The sequence below is a fragment of the Electrona antarctica genome (genome assembly GCF_951216825.1).
Source record: "Electrona antarctica genome assembly, chromosome: 13".
Lineage (NCBI taxonomy): Eukaryota > Metazoa > Chordata > Actinopteri > Myctophiformes > Myctophidae > Electrona > Electrona antarctica.
The window spans coordinates 7653324-7674153 of NC_136794.1; the positions used below are offsets into that span (position 1 = coordinate 7653324).

The following is a 20830-nucleotide window of genomic DNA, read 5'->3' on the forward strand; positions in this document are numbered from 1 at the left end:
GAGTTCATATCGAATCATAATTATGTGATGCATCACATTATCCTGTAATTTAACACATCCACTAATATTCAAGACTTGTGTGTGCAGGGTTATATGCAACATTATAGTAATTTCACAGTCCTTCAAATTAAAGGCACCACTTCACCATTTTTCAACCTATCTTCGTATAATTTGTCCTCACTAATGCTCAATATACAGTAATATGGTACCATTTTCTCCTCGTCTGAGACTGAGTAGAGGTTTCTGAACAGTCCACAGCCCTCTTCTGAGCTGAGAGTCTGAGACACAGGCTGAGTAGACAAAAATGGTGAGCTAGCAAATTATGAGCATTAGTGAGAACCATTTAGTCGATATGAACATTATGTTGAAAATGGGTGCAATTGACTCATGAGTAAATGAATGCAACTTGCATGATGATACAACTTATAGGTCTACTAGCTGTTGCACTTGAAAGTATACGAGCACTGCACAGATGTTTGTAAATTAAAGTGAAATTGTATTGTTGCACCATGATTCATGAAGGAAAGTTTACCAAACAATAGGCCAATGTATCTTTTGTACTATAGGCCTACCTATAAAGAGACAGTGGATTTTAATTTTTTACATTTATTTTGCTTTTCATTATTTATGCTGATAGCCTATAGTATACGGAATATGTTGCCAAATGCTGTCATATATGGTAGTGTTAATATGTTATGTAGCCTACTGTACTATGAACTTTTCTAAACAGAATAAATTTGCGTTTACGTTTAAAAGGGCGGCGAGGGACCCCTAGCCTGGTTAACCACTACCTCTTGAAAACGAGTGGTTACTGGTTAACCAGGCTAAGGAAAGGAACCCTGGCGTGCACCCACAAGTCCACACCACATGCAACAGAAAAATGAAAAAAATAAAGGCTTTTCAACTCAAAATGAATTATTAATTTAGCGCTTTATCCATCTCGTCTACGTTTAAATTATTTCTAGATATTATATTAAACTTATTCTGACATTCTGTTCCTGTATAAACCTATTTTTTACGGTCTATTATATTGTATTAGCGCACCACTCGAAAAGGTGGTGAACTGTCCCTTTAAGAATATGGCGGCGTTGCGGAAGCATATTATTTTCCACTGTGCGGATGGTGTGTATGGCGGTGGCCATATGTCTATGGCGGTGGCATTAATCTGCAGACGTCTTGGAACCGGTGCTGCCTTTTGTTGCACCAATAAGGTGGCAACTGCAAGGTGAGCGCAAAAAACATGTGGACCACATGACTTATTTACGATTCATTTACGTTCCATTTCACCATTCATTATTTATTATTACCTTTTAATTGCAAATAGCAGTGAATAGCAGTGATTTTTTTTGCTTGTTGTGAACCACCCTCAACCGGAGCTTGGGACCGTCACCACTATGGACGATTCGTTTTTTTGGTGTTCCATGGCCACGCTATAATGCGTTATAAACACTAATGCATTACAATCTCGTACTGCAGTGTAGTACTACATTACAGCACTGATGTCTGTCTGTCTGTTGTGGAACTCGTGGAGGCAGCTTTCCCAATTCCAATGATTTTCAATAATTGATTGATTGAAACTTGATTGAAACAGTATGCAAAATATACATTTCAATTATCAAACGAAAGCACAATACAAAAACTGTTACTGTGGACGACACCATGATAAACTTGTTTACAACAGGGTCCACCATGTTCAATTCATCATAACATTTAGAGACGTACAAATAAATATACACTATTATAGCCAAAAACAGGAAATCATCAGAGGAGGTAAAAAGGGAAACAAAACATATACAGTGAGGGGGAAAAGGGGTGGGTGGGGGATTCAGATTTAGAGATGTACAAATATACATTTCTCCCCCTCTCATGGAAGTAATTGACAATATATAAAGTTACAACACCAACTTTGATGAGGCTGTATTGCTTTGTTTTAAAAAATATGGTTGATAGATTTATAGCTGAGGCTAGGGAAATAGCCTAGAGAGCAAATACCTCGACCTTATAAGACTTCACTGGAAAAGTGTGAACACCAGGTATCATGACACAAAAAGATGAACTTAGAGTAATGTAAAAAACCTGAAAGGAGTTTTTGACACAAGACACAAGTTCTTAAAGTATTCCTCAGATTTCTTTAGTTTCCTTCTTCAGATTCAGAGCGTGTACAGTTGTAAAGGATAGAGAATTCTCCTAAGTGCTCTGTGTAGCGGACCCAGCTGGCCATGAAAGGTTGAAGACTGAACTGATGATTTTGAAGTTTTTATTGGTAATCAACGTAGAACTGTACAAGAAACAGGCATAAAATGTATCATAAATCAGACAATAATCAATAGACAACATATCAAAAATCTTAATATCAGCAACAAACATTCCCATAAACCATAATTACCTAACCAATAAAAGCCATACAGTGCATAGCTTAAAACTACCATATCAAAATGCAATATGAAAACCACAACAATAAACCACAAGAATAAGACCCAGTCAGACCAAATAACCATTAAAGAAATTCACCTTGTCCCCTTTCCAGCTGGGTGCTAAAGTGGCATGTGCTTCATTGCATGGCGTCCATTTGTTTCATAAAGTTTGGCCGTGAGTCCTTTCCTTAGGCCTTTCCATCCGGTGACGGTCCATGGTCCACAAACCCTTTGAACACTTCTGTTCTGTTACTCTGCTGCCATATCTGTTGCCATAGCGTCCCTTCCTCAACCTGAGGCAGCATTTAACCCCAGCACCACAGCTGAGCCTAATTCCCCATCACCAGATTCTCTGCAGCTGGCCCAATCATGACAAGATTGGGCCTGTTTGGGCTCCATGTTTTTGCATATATGACACCACCAAGAAAAGCCCCTTCACATTAAAAGTCTCGACTGCGGGTCCGTTACACTCCCACCAAAAATAAGTGATTTTTAAAACCCTTTAGATCAAATTATTTGTACATAAAATCATGTGACCCCAGACGCATTTAAGATTTTCACAATAGGTAGCAATAATCTGAACCACCCTTCTCCCACCATGATTCCTCCTCCCACCTTGGGTACGGATGCCTGTACTTCATCTGGTCGTCGTCCTTGTTGCAGTGGTGCTCCTCTAGCTGCTCGTGTCGCTACTAAAGCAGCCAGGGTGTCTTCCTTGGCAGCCACTGCTTTGGGGGCCTGGCCCTCAGCTTGATTCTGAGGGATGGCATGAGGCTCGGCCCCTCCGACCTGCAGAACACCAGCTCCAACTGAATCCCCTGGCCTCTTGGGATCTGAGGCTACGGCCGTTGCACCCTGCTGGGCTGAGTCTTTGGGCTTCACTGCTGCCACTCCCTCATTCACCTCCAGCTGTTCCTCGATGCCCTTTTCCTCTTTGCGATCCGGAGCACCCGACCTAGCTGTTGTGTCTGGCAGTGGTGGATCTCCTTTTGTTGCTCCTCTGACAGCCAGGAGCTTCCTCTGCTGCTCCCGCTCCTGTGCGGCAGCCTGGAGCTTCCTCTGCTGCTCCCGCTCCTGTGCGGCAGCCTGGAGCTTCCTCTGCTGCTCCCGCTCCTGTGCGGCAGCCTGGAGCTTCCTTTGCTGCTCCCGCTCCTGTGCGGCAGCCTGGAGCTTCCTCTGCTGCTCCCGCTCCTGTGCGGCAGCCTGGAGCTTCCTTTGCTGCACCCGCTCCTGCTCAAACTGCTCCGTCCATGTCATCTGCTCCATCCGTCCAGCTTCAAACTGCTCCGTCCAGCTCATCTGCTCCTTCCGTCCAGCTTCAATCTGCTCCGTCCAGCTCATCTGCTCCTTCCGTCCAGCTTCAAACTGCTCCGTCCAGCTCATCTGCTCCTCCCGTTTCTTTACTTCTGCTTCCCTTGCAGCAAGCTCTGCTGCCTCCACATGGCTGGCTACCACCAAAGCCGGTGTAGAATGACAGCCATATCTGGAATTGATTTGTGTTGGAGGGCCAAAGGAGTGAGGCTCACAGTCAAGCAGTTCTTTAAACCGTTTTTGCACTAAGATTCCATTAAATTCATCCTCTAGAAACCTCTTGTATTCTATTTTAAAAATGTCCTCTGAAATACATTTACATGCCTCAACTCGTCGTTTTATCACAATATCAGGTGTGATGTATTCTCTGATTTCATCATATAGTCTCGAAATGTCTTCTTTACTCTTAACCAGTGTTTCAATTAGAATTCCTAGGTCGCTCTCAGCATTGGACTTTAACTGCGTTCTTACTGTGCGTACAATGACCTTCCACTCGTCATATAAGCAGAGAAGCCTTTTTACCATATTATCAACCTTTCCTGAGTCCATCTCTGAATCCTTTGCAGCCATGCTAATAATGGCCTATGTGAAATTACAATAATAAACCTGGCTATGAGAGCAAGTAAATAAAGACCTTAAATATAACACCGTAAACAAATGCGTACCTTTAACTTGTATTGTAAATTCAACACCTTAAATTATACAAAACCTTTGGCAAAATATGTATCTTCACTGGCGTGTACATCATAGAACCACAAACTAAAATTGAATTCAGCTACTGTGAAAATGCATATTGTAGCAGTCCTTGTTTCGTAACGTTCCATTCTGTTGTGCGTGTTTGTGTTAATGCAATTGTTCACCGGATCCATACAACAGGGTTAGTTGAGTTTGGTTGATGGCAGCCCCAGAGTGAGAGAAGTCCATTTTCTTGCAGGTGGATGTAGAGATGAGTGATGAGTCCATTCCGGGTAAAGTTCTACTGTAGCGGACCCAGCTGGCCATGAAAGGTTGAAGACTGAACTGATGATTTTGAAGTTTTTATTGGTAATCAACGTAGAACTGTACAAGAAACAGGCATAAAATGTATCATAAATCAGACAATAATCAATAGACAACATATCAAAAATCTTAATATCAGCAACAAACATTCCCATAAACCATAATTACCTAACCAATAAAAGCCATACAGTGCATAGCTTAAAACTACCATATCAAAATGCAATATGAAAACCACAACAATAAACCACAAGAATAAGACCCAGTCAGACCAAATAACCATTAAAGAAATTCACCTTGTCCCCTTTCCAGCTGGGTGCTAAAGTGGCATGTGCTTCATTGCATGGCGTCCATTTGTTTCATAAAGTTTGGCCGTGAGTCCTTTCCTTAGGCCTTTCCATCCGGTGACGGTCCATGGTCCACAAACCCTTTGAACACTTCTGTTCTGTTACTCTGCTGCCATATCTGTTGCCATAGCGTCCCTTCCTCAACCTGAGGCAGCATTTAACCCCAGCACCACAGCTGAGCCTAATTCCCCATCACCAGATTCTCTGCAGCTGGCCCAATCATGACAAGATTGGGCCAGTTTGGGCTCCATGTTTTTGCATATATGACACCACCAAGAAAAGCCCCTTCACATTAAAAGTCTCGACTGCGGGTCCGTTACACTCCCACCAAAAATAAGTGATTTTTAAAACCCTTTAGATCAAATTATTTGTACATAAAATCATGTGACCCCAGACGCATTTAAGATTTTCACAATAGGTAGCAATAATCTGAACCACCCTTCTCCCACCATGATTCCTCCTCCCACCTTGGGTACGGATGCCTGTACTTCATCTGGTCGTCGTCCTTGTTGCAGTGGTGCTCCTCTAGCTGCTCGTGTCGCTACTAAAGCAGCCAGGGTGTCTTCCTTGGCAGCCACTGCTTTGGGGGCCTGGCCCTCAGCTTGATTCTGAGGGATGGCATGAGGCTCGGCCCCTCCGACCTGCAGAACACCAGCTCCAACTGAATCCCCTGGCCTCTTGGGATCTGAGGCTACGGCCGTTGCACCCTGCTGGGCTGAGTCTTTGGGCTTCACTGCTGCCACTCCCTCATTCACCTCCAGCTGTTCCTCGATGCCCTTTTCCTCTTTGCGATCCGGAGCACCCGACCTAGCTGTTGTGTCTGGCAGTGGTGGATCTCCTTTTGTTGCTCCTCTGACAGCCAGGAGCTTCCTCTGCTGCTCCCGCTCCTGTGCGGCAGCCTGGAGCTTCCTCTGCTGCTCCCGCTCCTGTGCGGCAGCCTGGAGCTTCCTCTGCTGCTCCCGCTCCTGTGCGGCAGCCTGGAGCTTCCTTTGCTGCTCCCGCTCCTGTGCGGCAGCCTGGAGCTTCCTCTGCTGCTCCCGCTCCTGTGCGGCAGCCTGGAGCTTCCTTTGCTGCACCCGCTCCTGCTCAAACTGCTCCGTCCATGTCATCTGCTCCATCCGTCCAGCTTCAAACTGCTCCGTCCAGCTCATCTGCTCCTTCCGTCCAGCTTCAATCTGCTCCGTCCAGCTCATCTGCTCCTTCCGTCCAGCTTCAAACTGCTCCGTCCAGCTCATCTGCTCCTCCCGTTTCTTTACTTCTGCTTCCCTTGCAGCAAGCTCTGCTGCCTCCACATGGCTGGCTACCACCAAAGCCGGTGTAGAATGACAGCCATATCTGGAATTGATTTGTGTTGGAGGGCCAAAGGAGTGAGGCTCACAGTCAAGCAGTTCTTTAAACCGTTTTTGCACTAAGATTCCATTAAATTCATCCTCTAGAAACCTCTTGTATTCTATTTTAAAAATGTCCTCTGAAATACATTTACATGCCTCAACTCGTCGTTTTATCACAATATCAGGTGTGATGTATTCTCTGATTTCATCATATAGTCTCGAAATGTCTTCTTTACTCTTAACCAGTGTTTCAATTAGAATTCCTAGGTCGCTCTCAGCATTGGACTTTGACTTTAACTGCGTTCTTACTGTGCGTACAATGACCTTCCACTCGTCATATAAGCAGAGAAGCCTTTTTACCATATTATCAACCTTTCCTGAGTCCATCTCTGAATCCTTTGCAGCCATGCTAATAATGGCCTATGTGAAATTACAATAATAAACCTGGCTATGAGAGCAAGTAAATAAAGACCTTAAATATAACACCGTAAACAAATGCGTACCTTTAACTTGTATTGTAAATTCAACACCTTAAATTATACAAAACCTTTGGCAAAATATGTATCTTCACTGGCGTGTACATCATAGAACCACAAACTAAAATTGAATTCAGCTACTGTGAAAATGCATATTGTAGCAGTCCTTGTTTCGTAACGTTCCATTCTGTTGTGCGTGTTTGTGTTAATGCAATTGTTCACCGGATCCATACAACAGGGTTAGTTGAGTTTGGTTGATGGCAGCCCCAGAGTGAGAGAAGTCCATTTTCTTGCAGGTGGATGTAGAGATGAGTGATGAGTCCATTCCGGGTAAAGTTCTACTGTAGCGGACCCAGCTGGCCATGAAAGGTTGAAGACTGAACTGATGATTTTGAAGTTTTTATTGGTAATCAACGTAGAACTGTACAAGAAACAGGCATAAAATGTATCATAAATCAGACAATAATCAATAGACAACATATCAAAAATCTTAATATCAGCAACAAACATTCCCATAAACCATAATTACCTAACCAATAAAAGCCATACAGTGCATAGCTTAAAACTACCATATCAAAATGCAATATGAAAACCACAACAATAAACCACAAGAATAAGACCCAGTCAGACCAAATAACCATTAAAGAAATTCACCTTGTCCCCTTTCCAGCTGGGTGCTAAAGTGGCATGTGCTTCATTGCATGGCGTCCATTTGTTTCATAAAGTTTGGCCGTGAGTCCTTTCCTTAGGCCTTTCCATCCGGTGACGGTCCATGGTCCACAAACCCTTTGAACACTTCTGTTCTGTTACTCTGCTGCCATATCTGTTGCCATAGCGTCCCTTCCTCAACCTGAGGCAGCATTTAACCCCAGCACCACAGCTGAGCCTAATTCCCCATCACCAGATTCTCTGCAGCTGGCCCAATCATGACAAGATTGGGCCAGTTTGGGCTCCATGTTTTTGCATATATGACACCACCAAGAAAAGCCCCTTCACATTAAAAGTCTCGACTGCGGGTCCGTTACACTCCCACCAAAAATAAGTGATTTTTAAAACCCTTTAGATCAAATTATTTGTACATAAAATCATGTGACCCCAGACGCATTTAAGATTTTCACAATAGGTAGCAATAATCTGAACCACCCTTCTCCCACCATGATTCCTCCTCCCACCTTGGGTACGGATGCCTGTACTTCATCTGGTCGTCGTCCTTGTTGCAGTGGTGCTCCTCTAGCTGCTCGTGTCGCTACTAAAGCAGCCAGGGTGTCTTCCTTGGCAGCCACTGCTTTGGGGGCCTGGCCCTCAGCTTGATTCTGAGGGATGGCATGAGGCTCGGCCCCTCCGACCTGCAGAACACCAGCTCCAACTGAATCCCCTGGCCTCTTGGGATCTGAGGCTACGGCCGTTGCACCCTGCTGGGCTGAGTCTTTGGGCTTCACTGCTGCCACTCCCTCATTCACCTCCAGCTGTTCCTCGATGCCCTTTTCCTCTTTGCGATCCGGAGCACCCGACCTAGCTGTTGTGTCTGGCAGTGGTGGATCTCCTTTTGTTGCTCTTCTGACAGCCAGGAGCTTCCTCTGCTGCTCCCGCTCCTGTGCGGCAGCCTGGAGCTTCCTCTGCTGCTCCCGCTCCTGTGCGGCAGCCTGGAGCTTCCTCTGCTGCTCCCGCTCCTGTGCGGCAGCCTGGAGCTTCCTTTGCTGCACCCGCTCCTGCTCAAACTGCTCCGTCCATGTCATCTGCTCCATCCGTCCAGCTTCAAACTGCTCCGTCCAGCTCATCTGCTCCTTCCGTCCAGCTTCAATCTGCTCCGTCCAGCTCATCTGCTCCTTCCGTCCAGCTTCAAACTGCTCCGTCCAGCTCATCTGCTCCTCCCGTTTCTTTACTTCTGCTTCCCTTGCAGCAAGCTCTGCTGCCTCCACATGGCTGGCTACCACCAAAGCCGGTGTAGAATGACAGCCATATCTGGAATTGATTTGTGTTGGAGGGCCAAAGGAGTGAGGCTCACAGTCAAGCAGTTCTTTAAACCGTTTTTGCACTAAGATTCCATTAAATTCATCCTCTAGAAACCTCTTGTATTCTATTTTAAAAATGTCCTCTGAAATACATTTACATGCCTCAACTCGTCGTTTTATCACAATATCAGGTGTGATGTATTCTCTGATTTCATCATATAGTCTCGAAATGTCTTCTTTACTCTTAACCAGTGTTTCAATTAGAATTCCTAGGTCGCTCTCAGCATTGGACTTTGACTTTAACTGCGTTCTTACTGTGCGTACAATGACCTTCCACTCGTCATATAAGCAGAGAAGCCTTTTTACCATATTATCAACCTTTCCTGAGTCCATCTCTGAATCCTTTGCAGCCATGCTAATAATGGCCTATGTGAAATTACAATAATAAACCTGGCTATGAGAGCAAGTAAATAAAGACCTTAAATATAACACCGTAAACAAATGCGTACCTTTAACTTGTATTGTAAATTCAACACCTTAAATTATACAAAACCTTTGGCAAAATATGTATCTTCACTGGCGTGTACATCATAGAACCACAAACTAAAATTGAATTCAGCTACTGTGAAAATGCATATTGTAGCAGTCCTTGTTTCGTAACGTTCCATTCTGTTGTGCGTGTTTGTGTTAATGCAATTGTTCACCGGATCCATACAACAGGGTTAGTTGAGTTTGGTTGATGGCAGCCCCAGAGTGAGAGAAGTCCATTTTCTTGCAGGTGGATGTAGAGATGAGTGATGAGTCCATTCCGGGTAAAGTTCTACTGTAGCGGACCCAGCTGGCCATGAAAGGTTGAAGACTGAACTGATGATTTTGAAGTTTTTATTGGTAATCAACGTAGAACTGTACAAGAAACAGGCATAAAATGTATCATAAATCAGACAATAATCAATAGACAACATATCAAAAATCTTAATATCAGCAACAAACATTCCCATAAACCATAATTACCTAACCAATAAAAGCCATACAGTGCATAGCTTAAAACTACCATATCAAAATGCAATATGAAAACCACAACAATAAACCACAAGAATAAGACCCAGTCAGACCAAATAACCATTAAAGAAATTCACCTTGTCCCCTTTCCAGCTGGGTGCTAAAGTGGCATGTGCTTCATTGCATGGCGTCCATTTGTTTCATAAAGTTTGGCCGTGAGTCCTTTCCTTAGGCCTTTCCATCCGGTGACGGTCCATGGTCCACAAACCCTTTGAACACTTCTGTTCTGTTACTCTGCTGCCATATCTGTTGCCATAGCGTCCCTTCCTCAACCTGAGGCAGCATTTAACCCCAGCACCACAGCTGAGCCTAATTCCCCATCACCAGATTCTCTGCAGCTGGCCCAATCATGACAAGATTGGGCCAGTTTGGGCTCCATGTTTTTGCATATATGACACCACCAAGAAAAGCCCCTTCACATTAAAAGTCTCGACTGCGGGTCCGTTACACTCTGAATGTCAACATATCATTTTGCACAAACATATATACTGAAAAACATGTCATTGATTAGGATTCAGCTGTCACATTTCAATAGGCTGAAAGGTCCCATCAGTGTAAGATGTCATCAGGCTGTCATGGGCGTCCGATGGTCTGAATCCTGTTTTCGACTTTAATCACGTTCCGTGATTAGGATTCTGTTGTTGTTCATTTATCTCATAGGGTGAGAGTGTATGTTTATCCTCATCTTTAAGAGCAAGGTTGTTGTCGGGTTGTTTTCCATGTTTCTCCATTGAATCTTATTTCCCTTTTGGGTATAATGACCATGACAATCTGGAGTGGGCGACAGCTGATAGTGGAATTAATACACATGCAAATATTGATATGACATCACTGTGTGACAGGGCAGTCCTGTTCACCAGATACAAGAAGATATACAAGGTCTTTTTTAACATAGTAATAAGATGTGAACATAAAATAAGAAACAATAAATCATATGGTAAGAAAATACCCATCAGTAATTGACAATATATAAAGTTACAACACCAACTTTGATGAGGCTGTATTGCTTTGTTTTAAAAAATATATATGGTTTTCTTAATTTCCTGAAAAATGTACATTTTAAATTTCCTGAAAAATGAACATGTTGGAGTTATGAGGTTTCCTCCCGACAGCAGAGATATGTTTCTCAACCATTGACTACTAATCATTTCCTAATAATAATGACTCAACCAGACAAAACGGTGCACTCCCCCCTGATCCCCCCTCCCTTTTTCTGTTGAATTTCTTGGTCTCCAACTTGTCAGTAAATGATGTACATGCATGGTCATCATAGGTCACCGGGTCATTCAGGTCACTGTTTATCAACTATTGTAAAGAAAATTACAAAAATCAACAAATCCTACATTACTAAATGCATGGTCAAGGACCACATGAAATACCTTCTCGGACCACCTGTTGAAAACCCCTGCTTTAGTACTTGAATGTCTAGTTTTACACTGTGGTGTCATGGGTTTTGCCCCGTGACAGCTACAGACTGGACTACAAAATACAACACAAACAAATAATTACACATTGATTCTTGGTGATCTTCTCTCATTTATAACTCCTCCCCCTCCAATTTCCCCTTTGCCCCTTTGCACGAAGGTTCAGGTTCACATGTGATAAGCATTTGTCCCAGTCTCTCCTCAGACAAGGAGCACCGGCAGCCTCTACACAGCACAATTCACCCCATTCACAATACCCAGTTAAAGGTAAGACATTTTTAATGACACATCGTGCCTTTGTTTCAGACTGGCACCAGACACTGGCACCAGAGTGCATAGTTTACACAGATGACTATTGTCTACTCTATTGCCTACAATTTAAAGCATTCTGTAACATTTATTGTATGCGTTTTACAGCCTGCGTACATTTGCTTACTCATTGGCTAACATAATAAAGATTAACCAAAGTGTTAGTGGGGGTGGGGGGGTTGTGTGATTAGAAAGCCTACTTTCTGCGGTGGACGCACTCCGAGCCCCCCACCACATGTATAAAATGCACTTTTTGGCATCGGAAGACAAATACTTTACACTGCACCCTCTACCGATATTGCCAAGAGAAAACCCCAGACAAGATTTTTCCATCCGGTGAAAAAAGAATCCCTATGAGCTATGGACCAGAGCTGGGGGGCTTTTCATGCATTTATTATTGATAGGACAGTATAGGCCAGGGGTGGGCAATTATTTTTCCCAAGGGGCCAAATTAGAAACAGAAAATATTTTGGAAGGCCGGGCCAAAAAGGCAAAAAATTATGCATAATATAAATTTTATTTCTATATAAAAAGCAGTAAATGGCCATTTATGATGTACAATAAGAGCGCCCCTCATTTCACATGGGTGTGATTTTTTAAAAACGTTCTACTTGCATTCTTGAGACGTTTCCTTTCCCAGTTGAAAACTAAGTTACAAGTCATGTAAATACTAGCATTTTATTTTAACAATGAGAACATTAGAGGTAGCTGTTTTAATAGTTGTTCTTCCATACGGAGGACCCTGGAGGTGCCACTTTCACAACCCACATGGCACGCTGCTTACTATCAGCGTGAGATGAGTGTTGAGTCACTTACAACCATTAAACAACGACGTTCTGAAAACACAATAACAAGCCAACCAGTGATGATATTGTTGAGACTTGGCAGACTGGCAGGCATTGATGTGTGCACGTTCTGCCAGATTTACTTTGTGGCACAACGGTGTCGACTCGCGTGCCGAAAACAGACGATCCACAAGCTCACGGCGCATCGCCCAACCGTTCTGAACTTCAGAAGCATGCCACATTCGGGGCGCAACACCGCCGTATGATGCAGCATCTTAAGACATCTTAAGTTAACTTTATTGGCGAGGCGGGTTAGAGCGGGCTAAATAAAGCATAATGGGATTTAACTTGTCCTCCTGCGAGGAAGTTTGGTAATCATGCGCCTGCCCTACCGTGTTGTGGAGCTGAATGCTCGGCTGGGCTTCATGGCTATTTGCATTCACAGACACTGTTGTCACCAATAAATCCAAAAAGCCGACATTTTCGCATATGAGGGGGTGAAGGAAGGAAGACAGGTTCTCAATCACACGCAATTCACGTGCACAGTTGACGTGCAGATTTAGCTAGGCGGGAAATTGATGTGATAGTTCAGTTGGTGATGAAAGCATGAAATTCGGCACAGATGACCTTCATATGACCCTAATTGATAATCAACCTCGGGCCACGCAGAATTCCACAATTTTTCAAGATGGCCGCCAGTTTGCAATTGGACCTATACGTTTTGGACTATATCACTTTGCTAGGGCTGTAAATCTTTGATTTCACCATCATTTTGATATAAGAGAAGATCAAAATAACTTTAGGTTTCAATATGGCGGCATGTTTTCCAATATGGCTGCCAATAAACTGCATAAATGTACATCTGCTCATGGTTAATGCACAGTTGGTGATAGAAACATGACATTTGGCACAGATCACCTTCATGACACCCTAATTCATAATCAACCTTGGGCCATGCAGAATTCCTAAATTTGTCAAGATGGCCGCCAGTTTAAAAAATGGCTGCAACTGGACCTATATTTTGGACTATAGCACTTTGCTGAGGCTGAATCTTTGATTTCCACCTAAGGGAATATGTCCTGGAGGTATTTCTACCAAGTAAGATACAAAATAACATTAAGTTCCAATATGGTGGCATGTTTTCCAATATGGCTGCCGATAAATTGCATAACTGTACATCTGTTCATGGTTAATCCACAGTTGGTGATACAAGTATGACATTTGGCACAGATTACCTTTATACCACCCTAATTGGTAATCAACCTCGGGCCACGCATAATTCCTCCATTTTACAAGATGGTCGCCAGTTTTTGCCAGTTGAAATGGCTTCAACTGGGCCTACGTTTTTGACTATATCCTTTTGCAGGGGCAGTATTTTTTTATTTCCCCCTCATTTTGATATAAGAGAACATGTTCTGGAGGCATTTCTACCAAGTAAGATCAGAAATAACATTAGGTTCCAATATGGCGTCATGTTTTCCAGTATTGCTGCCGATAAATGATTATGGTTAATCCACATGATCTTATAACATGAGCTCCAACACCACATGTGCTTAAATAATAATTGTATTAATAATTACCATACACAGGATCCATTTAGGTTTTCAATGACCTAGGTTCAAATAGCGTGGCATATTTTGAAATATGGTCACCATCACCATACACAAACTTAGATCCGATAAAGCTTGGTGAAGGTTTTTGGCACATCTTTGCAGCTTGGTATGCAGTTATGGCTTTGTGCAGATTCTTAGTTTTGTCTGTCTTGTTACAGGTCATTCAAAAGCTACCAAATCACTTTAAAATGTGGCGCAAATGGGCAGATGTTACTTTTAAGGCTGCTGCGAGTGAATTTAGCCGAATATACTTTACACTTCTCTTCTGATATTAACTTCCTTTTTCTTTCCAATGTTGATGTTTTTAACTGTTACCATGAGTCTTGGTATGTAGCTTTGTTCAAGTGTCAACTGAATTCCATCATCAAGTTGCCTGGGGTCAAAAATAATTGGCATGCAATTAATTTTGTAAAAACAACTTTGTTAGTTCAATCACTGTGTTTTGTTATGGCCGCGTTGCGTTGTGTGAGGGCTTCGGAGGCAGCCAATCATGACTAGGTTGCTACTACGCGATTTGCTACACAAGTCTCATATAGCTTAAGCGGCATTTCAGAGTATGTGGTCAGACTGGGAGTCTGACCACATACATTGGCTTTAATAGGGGCAGTCAATCATGACTAGGTCACTAAAATAAAATGAGCTGTTGTATGCCAGGTTTCCACCTGGCAAAAAATACACTACAATAATTATGGGATACAACTGGGCTGGGCTCAGTAACATCACTATCCTACCCCCAGTCCGATCATTCATCCAATGCTATGAATTTCCTATATGATCTGTACACCTTCCGAAAGACTAAAGCCCTGTCTTCCTTGGCTCGGCTCTCCCGCGCTGGCACATCATGTCAATTCAGGTGCGGCTGTTTAACTTTAATTTGGGGCAAGCTAAACAGCATTTAGGAAACTAGAAAATGTATTAGCATTGAACCCCATGCTGAGTATCACAGCTATAGTGTCAACCAGTGTACCCTGGTACTGCAATAACACAATACAAACTTGTCAATTGGGCTTTTGGGCTTCAGGCATCTTCCCAAATTGAGGAATTCTGCATGGCACGAGGTTGATTACCAATTAGGGTGGTATAAAGGTGATCTGTGCCATATTTCATGCTTGTATCCGGTCTGTGTATTATCCATGAGCAGATGTACATTCATGCAATTTATCGGCAGCCATATTGGAAAACATGTCACCATATTGGAACCTAAGGTTATTTCTGATCTTACTTTGTAGAAATACCCCCAGAACATATTCTCTTATATCAAAATGAGGGGGAAATAAAAAAATATTACAGTCTCAGCAAAAGGATATAGTCCAAAACATAGGCCCAGTTTCAACTGGTGAAACCTGGTGGCCATCTTGAAAAATTGAGGAATTATGCATGGCCCGAGGTTGATTACCAATTAGGGTGGTATAAAGGTCTGTGCCAAATGTCATGCTTGTATCACCAACTGTGGATTAACCATGAGCCATGAATCATGAGTAGTACAGTTATGCAATTTATCGGCAGCCATATTGGAAAACATGCCACCATATTGGAACTTAATGTAATTTTGTTATCTTACCTGGTAGAAATACCTCCAGAACATATTCTCTTATATCAAAATTAGGGGGAAATCAAAGATTCAGCCCCAGAAAAGTGATATTATCCAAAACGTAGGTCCAGTTGCAGCGATTTTGAAAACTGGCGGCCATCTTGAAAAATGTAGGAATTCTGCATTGCCCAAGGTTGATTATGAATTAGGGTGTCATAAAGGTGATCTGTGCCAAATTTCACGTTTGTATCACCAACTGTGCATTAACCATAAGCAGATGTACATTTATACAGTTTATTGGCAGCCATATTGGAAAACATGGCGCCATATTGGAACCTAATGTTACTTTTTATATCGTACTTGGTATAAATACCTCCAGAACATATTCTCTTATATCAAATTGAGGGGATATAAAATATTTACAGCCCCAGCAAAGTCATATAGTCCAAAAACGTATGTACAGTTGCAGCCATTTTTAAAACTGGCTGGCCACCTTGAAAAAATTGGAATTCTGCGTGGCCGGAGGTTGATTATCGATTAGGGTCATATGAAGGTCATCTGTGCCAAATTTCATGCTTTCATCACCAACTGAACTATCATGTATTGAAAACAGCTATTTCCCGCCTAGCTAATTACGTGCAGTGAGAATACATGGGCTTCAAAATAAAAGCAATGCGGTTTTAGTCCACCCATATGGTAATGAAAGTATGTTTCATTTTGTAATTATCAAGTAATCTTTCGCGGGCCGGTCAGAGTCAGCCGGCGGGCCGTATTTGGCCCGCGGGCCGTACAATGCCCAGGTCTGGTATAGGCTAACAGGAAATGGGGAGAGAGAGATGGGGAGTGATACACAGCAAAGGTCACTGGGATTAGGGCTCGAACTTGTGATGTGCTGTCAGTCTACATTGTAGCCTAGGTTTTGGCCGCCCACTTCAACTTTCATCTTGAGTTTTGGATTAGCTGTGGGATGTTTCAAGCCAGTTCCTCACCTCAGACCTTAATGAGAATAGTGCAGAGAATAGTGCAGACAGACTGCATATTCAGTGTGTGATGATCAGTCCTTAGAATAACACATTGAATACTTCTGTCTCAAAAACATTACAATATTATTTGTAATGTCTTACACCCTTTTCACTGTGCTCCTACAGGGACCACTATGAGTAAGAAGCTGTTGTTAGATGTCGATTGTGGAGTGGACGATGCTCAGGGCATCATGCTAGCGCTGGCTGCGCCCAACGTGGAGGTGCTGGGCATCACCTGTGTTCACGGAAACACCACCGTGGAGAATGTCTGTAAGAATACCCTGCGTGTTCTGCAAGCCTGTAATAAATTGGAGGTATGGTGGCATGGTTTGTTTTTTTGTTTGGGTCAGAGAGGCGTTTGTCACAACAACAATGGTTTTACAGACATCCCAGAGCATTTCACAAACTGGGTTGCTGTCTATGACCAGTGGCATTTGATCAATCTTCATATGACCACCGCGCTCTGACTATAGGTGCGCCACCCGTTCAAAACATATCAAAATAAAAGAGATGGGTCGCACACACCAAGACTGTGGTTCAAAAGTTTATTTTAAACTAAGGACAAACGTTTCGGCTATCCAGCCAAAGGCTGGATAGCCAAAGGCTGGATAGCCGAAACGTTTGTCCTTGGTTTAAAATAAACGTTTGAACCAGTCTCAGTGGCATTTGATGAAATGAAGACAATGGACAATACTAATTTACCTTGATTGATTGGAGTATGTGATTGGATTGAAACCCGTCGTCATATGATGTGTATGGGTGCTATTTAGAGAGCGTACTAATGTGAGCTTAATAATGTTGTTCCCTCAGCCACACGAGGAGAGGTTGTTGAGGAAAACCAGACAGTGTAATGAAATGAAATTAAATGATTACTATATTTACCCAGGGTATCTGGGCTAAGCTCAAGAACTTGTTTCCAGCCAGGCCCTGCTCATAGAACACATTTCATTGTAGTGGTTCAATGCCTTGTTCAAGGGCACTTCAGCGGTGGTAATTTTAACGTGTCGGACAGCTGATTCGAACTGGCGACCTTCCGGTATCAAGACCGATCCGCTATCCGTTCGGCCACCGCTGCCACAGACCCCAACGCCCCTGCTCTAGACATGGTACCTCAGCCAACTGAAATCCCAATTTTGGCACTGGCAGGGGTTGCATGAGATTGTGATGTGATGACTGATGGTTACAGTGACCACTACATACATGCTTGTTCAGTAGTGAAACAACTGCTGTGTTATTGTTGCATGATGTCCTGTCCCACCATAGTCTATTAAGCCGGACAACTTTTCCACACTCTATGAATGCACCTCAGGTAGCTGTCATCTGTCATTTCCATTCATGAATTTCTATTTCTGCTTTTCTATTTTAGACTAATTTGATTTACAGTAGTAGTAGTAGATTTACATTATGAAATGGCGAAGGCCAAACCAAAATTGGGAGAGACGGGACATTCGCATTATCTTTCAGCACTTCTGAAATGCATGTTTACCAATTTTAGGCAGAAGCATTTGAAAATTGTGTGGGCGCCAACAGACTGTCTTGAGAGACAGATAATTCAGGGTTTCTTTCTGGTGCTTTCTTTAAACCCTGGTGTACCATTCTTTGTTTCCATTGCACAAGATTCCAGTGTTCAAAGGTGCTGCTAAGCCTGTCCTCGGGAAGGGCATTAGTGCAGGTCACTTCCATGGGATGGACGGACTGGGAGACGCTCCAGACCCCAACGCCCCTGGTCTGGACATGGTACAGAAGGAGAGTGCAGTTTCTGCCATGATCAGGATTGTTGACGAAAACCCTGGAGAGGTGATATTTTATTTTCCTTGTTTGGGCATTACACACTAAACTAAGCAATATTACACCTATTAGCAGATAAATACAGAGACAAAGACACATATTACTCATCATGACCATTGACCAACACGTTCGTTCAGAGCATTAATTTATGGAGAGGAGAGGAGGGATGTAAACATGCTGTATTCTGTTTTAAACAACCATGTTATTGATACCGGTGTTTACCGTTCTGTGACACAAGTACTATTGTTGCATTACGCATAGCTCAGCTCCGCTCACAACATCTGGGGGAGAAATTAGACAACAATATAAGAGATTTACACCCCCAAAACACATCATTGCAATGTCTTGACTTGTTTAGGTGGAGTGTGTTGAGCATAGTCACAACTGCACTATGTATTTTTCTCAGGTGGCTTTTGTTGCAACAGGACCACTCACCAACCTGGCTCTGGCTGTTAGGATGGATCCATCCCTACCTAGCAAACTCAAAGGACTCTACATCATGGGAGGCAACACTGAATGTAAGGAATAAATACTGAATTTCACCATTACTTTGTTTTGGATGCCCATTTCTGCCACTGAATAAAATGAACGCATTTTGGGCGGGAACCCCTTTTGTGTTATGCTTTAGCTATTGAAAAAGCCACCAAGTGGCGCGCTATGAGCTTGTAGATCTGCTATTTTTTGAAAAATCGAAGAACGACTGACATAGAAACATAGCTTTTTCAGAAAACTGTCAGGATGTAGAAGACATTTTTAGTATCTGATCTCAGGTCAAAATGGGTTAAAAAGGCCTTAGTTGATTACCATGTATATCTTGGAATTCCACATTGTCTATAAATGCATGTAATTAAGGTTATAGGCACAATGATGTAGTTATGACATGTCATATTTACATATTTCTCAATTACAAGAAAAAAACTCAAATGGGCTTCCATACTTTGCTACTACAATAAAATATAATGGGAGTTACACATTGCAACCAGTGACCTTGTGTTCATGTTATACCACGTTACCAGCGCGAGGAAACTGCACTCCGTGTGGCGAGTTCAATTTCGCTGCTGATCCAGAAGCTGCATACATTGTACTGAACGACTACCAGTGTCCCACCTACTTGGCCTGCTGGGAGTTCACCTGTTACAGCAAACTGTCCTGGGTGAGTGAGAAATAACTCTTATTAAACCTGGCAATAGTATTCAATACTGTCATTCAGCCCGTGATTAAGATAAAATGGGCTATGAGCAATGCTGCGTGCATGCAGGGTTAGGGTTGCGACTAGGGCTAGGAAATATGATAGATATCTTCATTTCCTGCTTTTAAAGGTGCATTGCTGTAATATCATTTGTACATGACTGTTGTTAGCTGTTATTTGCCTTTACCCATTTAGTTAAAGGCATTACTGGTTATATTTTGTGAAAGCAGATAGTATTTCGCACAGTATCAATGTTGAGATATTTGACCAAACATATTTTTGTCCATACTGTATAATCATCCAGTGTACACTTGGTTGATGTTTCCGTTTTGTTAACTGTAGGAATTCTGTGACGCCTGGCTGGCCCAGGACACAAACAAGGCCCGCTTCATGAAACGAGTCTTCCAACATAGCATCGAGGCTTGCTCCAGTGAACGCTCCCAGAAGGAGTTTGTCTTCGGGACAGGCTTCATTTCATGCGATTCGTACGCAGTGGCTGCCGCCGTTGATGACTCATTCATAATTGAGAGTGACCATTATCCAGTCAGTGTGGAACTGGCGGGGACATACACCCGAGGCATGATGATAGTGGACACTCAGGACCTACTGGAGAAGACTCACAAAGCCCACATCATGAAGAAGGTGGATTTGGAAAAGTTCAGGAAGATGATGATGGATGCTTTGAAATAATAGCTGTTTATAGTACACTGAGGTACATTAGCCAAATTCCAATACCCCAAATCTCGGCCACTCGCTCACTCCCACTCGGTCACTCCAGCCTGGCATATTATGGTGACCTGTCGAAATATGTTACCATTGTGTGGACTTCACACAACTTACATGGAGGTCTTTAAATATGTGGCCTGAATACCGCTAGGTTGAACTCTGCTAATGAACAAACGATTTACATTCAGACACTGACATTATGTGATGTCTACACGTACACGATTGTCACTATTTCAGCAGGTCACCAATTTCACCATAACACCACAATGCTGGAGTGAGCGAGTGTGAGTGGCCGAGATTTGGGGTATTGGAATTTGGCTATAGGGTCATGATGTCCGTTTTGTTATACATCCATGTTATGACTATTGACTGAATATCTACAATATAACAATTGGGACCATTATCCATATGGAATGGTACTGTACTACTAACTAGGACTATATGAATGACAGCTAGGCTACTGTACAACTAGAACTAACTTAAGCACTTTCAAGATAAAACAGATTTTTCAAGTTTGTTTTTATAAGAGACTCGTTAAAGCACAATGAAGATGAATA

At 42.8% G+C, this 20830-nt stretch overlaps 2 protein-coding genes across 7 annotated transcripts; one reads left to right on the top strand and one right to left on the bottom strand.

The window, feature by feature from the left end:
* The first annotated feature begins 1110 nt into the window (after nucleotides 1-1110).
* On the top strand, nucleotides 1111-20798 carry LOC306935455 (inosine-uridine preferring nucleoside hydrolase). 3 transcript variants are annotated; one of them, XM_079518527.1, is made up of 7 exons: nucleotides 1111-1225; nucleotides 11471-11577; nucleotides 16697-16884; nucleotides 18188-18367; nucleotides 18765-18876; nucleotides 19375-19511; nucleotides 19890-20798. In XM_079518527.1, exons 1-7 carry the CDS (start codon nucleotides 1143-1145, stop codon nucleotides 20235-20237), a joined length of 1155 nt encoding a protein of 384 aa, XP_079374653.1. In that variant the 5' UTR covers nucleotides 1111-1142; the 3' UTR covers nucleotides 20238-20798. The 3 variants fall into 3 exon arrangements, with proteins under 3 accessions (XP_079374653.1, XP_079374654.1, XP_079374655.1); XM_079518528.1 differs by having other exon boundaries at nucleotides 11477-11577; XM_079518529.1 differs by having other exon boundaries at nucleotides 1130-1225; nucleotides 11505-11577.
* Nucleotides 4337-9275, bottom strand: LOC306935868 (uncharacterized protein). Of its 4 annotated transcripts, none has more exons than XR_013791428.1 (3): nucleotides 7530-8158; nucleotides 5018-7296; nucleotides 4337-4784 (listed from the first exon to the last, which is right to left on the bottom strand). XR_013791428.1 is itself a non-coding variant. In XM_079519160.1 (3 exons), the coding sequence occupies exons 2-3, from the start codon at nucleotides 6805-6807 to the stop codon at nucleotides 4764-4766; spliced, it is 1293 nt and encodes a 430-aa protein (XP_079375286.1). In that variant the 5' UTR covers nucleotides 6808-7296; nucleotides 7530-8158; the 3' UTR covers nucleotides 4337-4763. The 4 variants fall into 4 exon arrangements, 2 of the variants coding, with proteins under 2 accessions (XP_079375286.1, XP_079375287.1); XM_079519160.1 differs by having other exon boundaries at nucleotides 5536-7296; XR_013791429.1 differs by lacking the exon at nucleotides 7530-8158 and having other exon boundaries at nucleotides 5018-7300.
* Nucleotides 20799-20830: the final 32 nt, after the last annotated feature.

What these genes read in the sequence shown, in the direction of transcription:
- LOC306935455 (XM_079518527.1), top strand. Translation starts at nt 1,143, where the DNA reads ATGTCTATGGCGGTGGCATTAATCTGCAGACGTCTTGGAACCGGTGCT. An exon ending in TTCACAATACCCAGTTAAAG is followed by an intron (nt 11,578 to 16,696) that starts GTAAGACATTTT and finishes GTGCTCCTACAG; the next exon opens with GGACCACTATGAGTAAGAAG. An exon ending in CATGGGAGGCAACACTGAAT is followed by an intron (nt 18,877 to 19,374) that starts GTAAGGAATAAA and finishes CCACGTTACCAG; the next exon opens with CGCGAGGAAACTGCACTCCG.
- LOC306935868 (XM_079519160.1), bottom strand. Translation starts at nt 6,807, where the DNA reads ATGGCTGCAAAGGATTCAGAGATGGACTCAGGAAAGGTTGATAATATG. An exon ending in TACAGGCATCCGTACCCAAG is followed by an intron (nt 4,785 to 5,535) that starts GTGGGAGGAGGA and finishes TTTCTTGTACAG; the next exon opens with TTCTACGTTGATTACCAATA.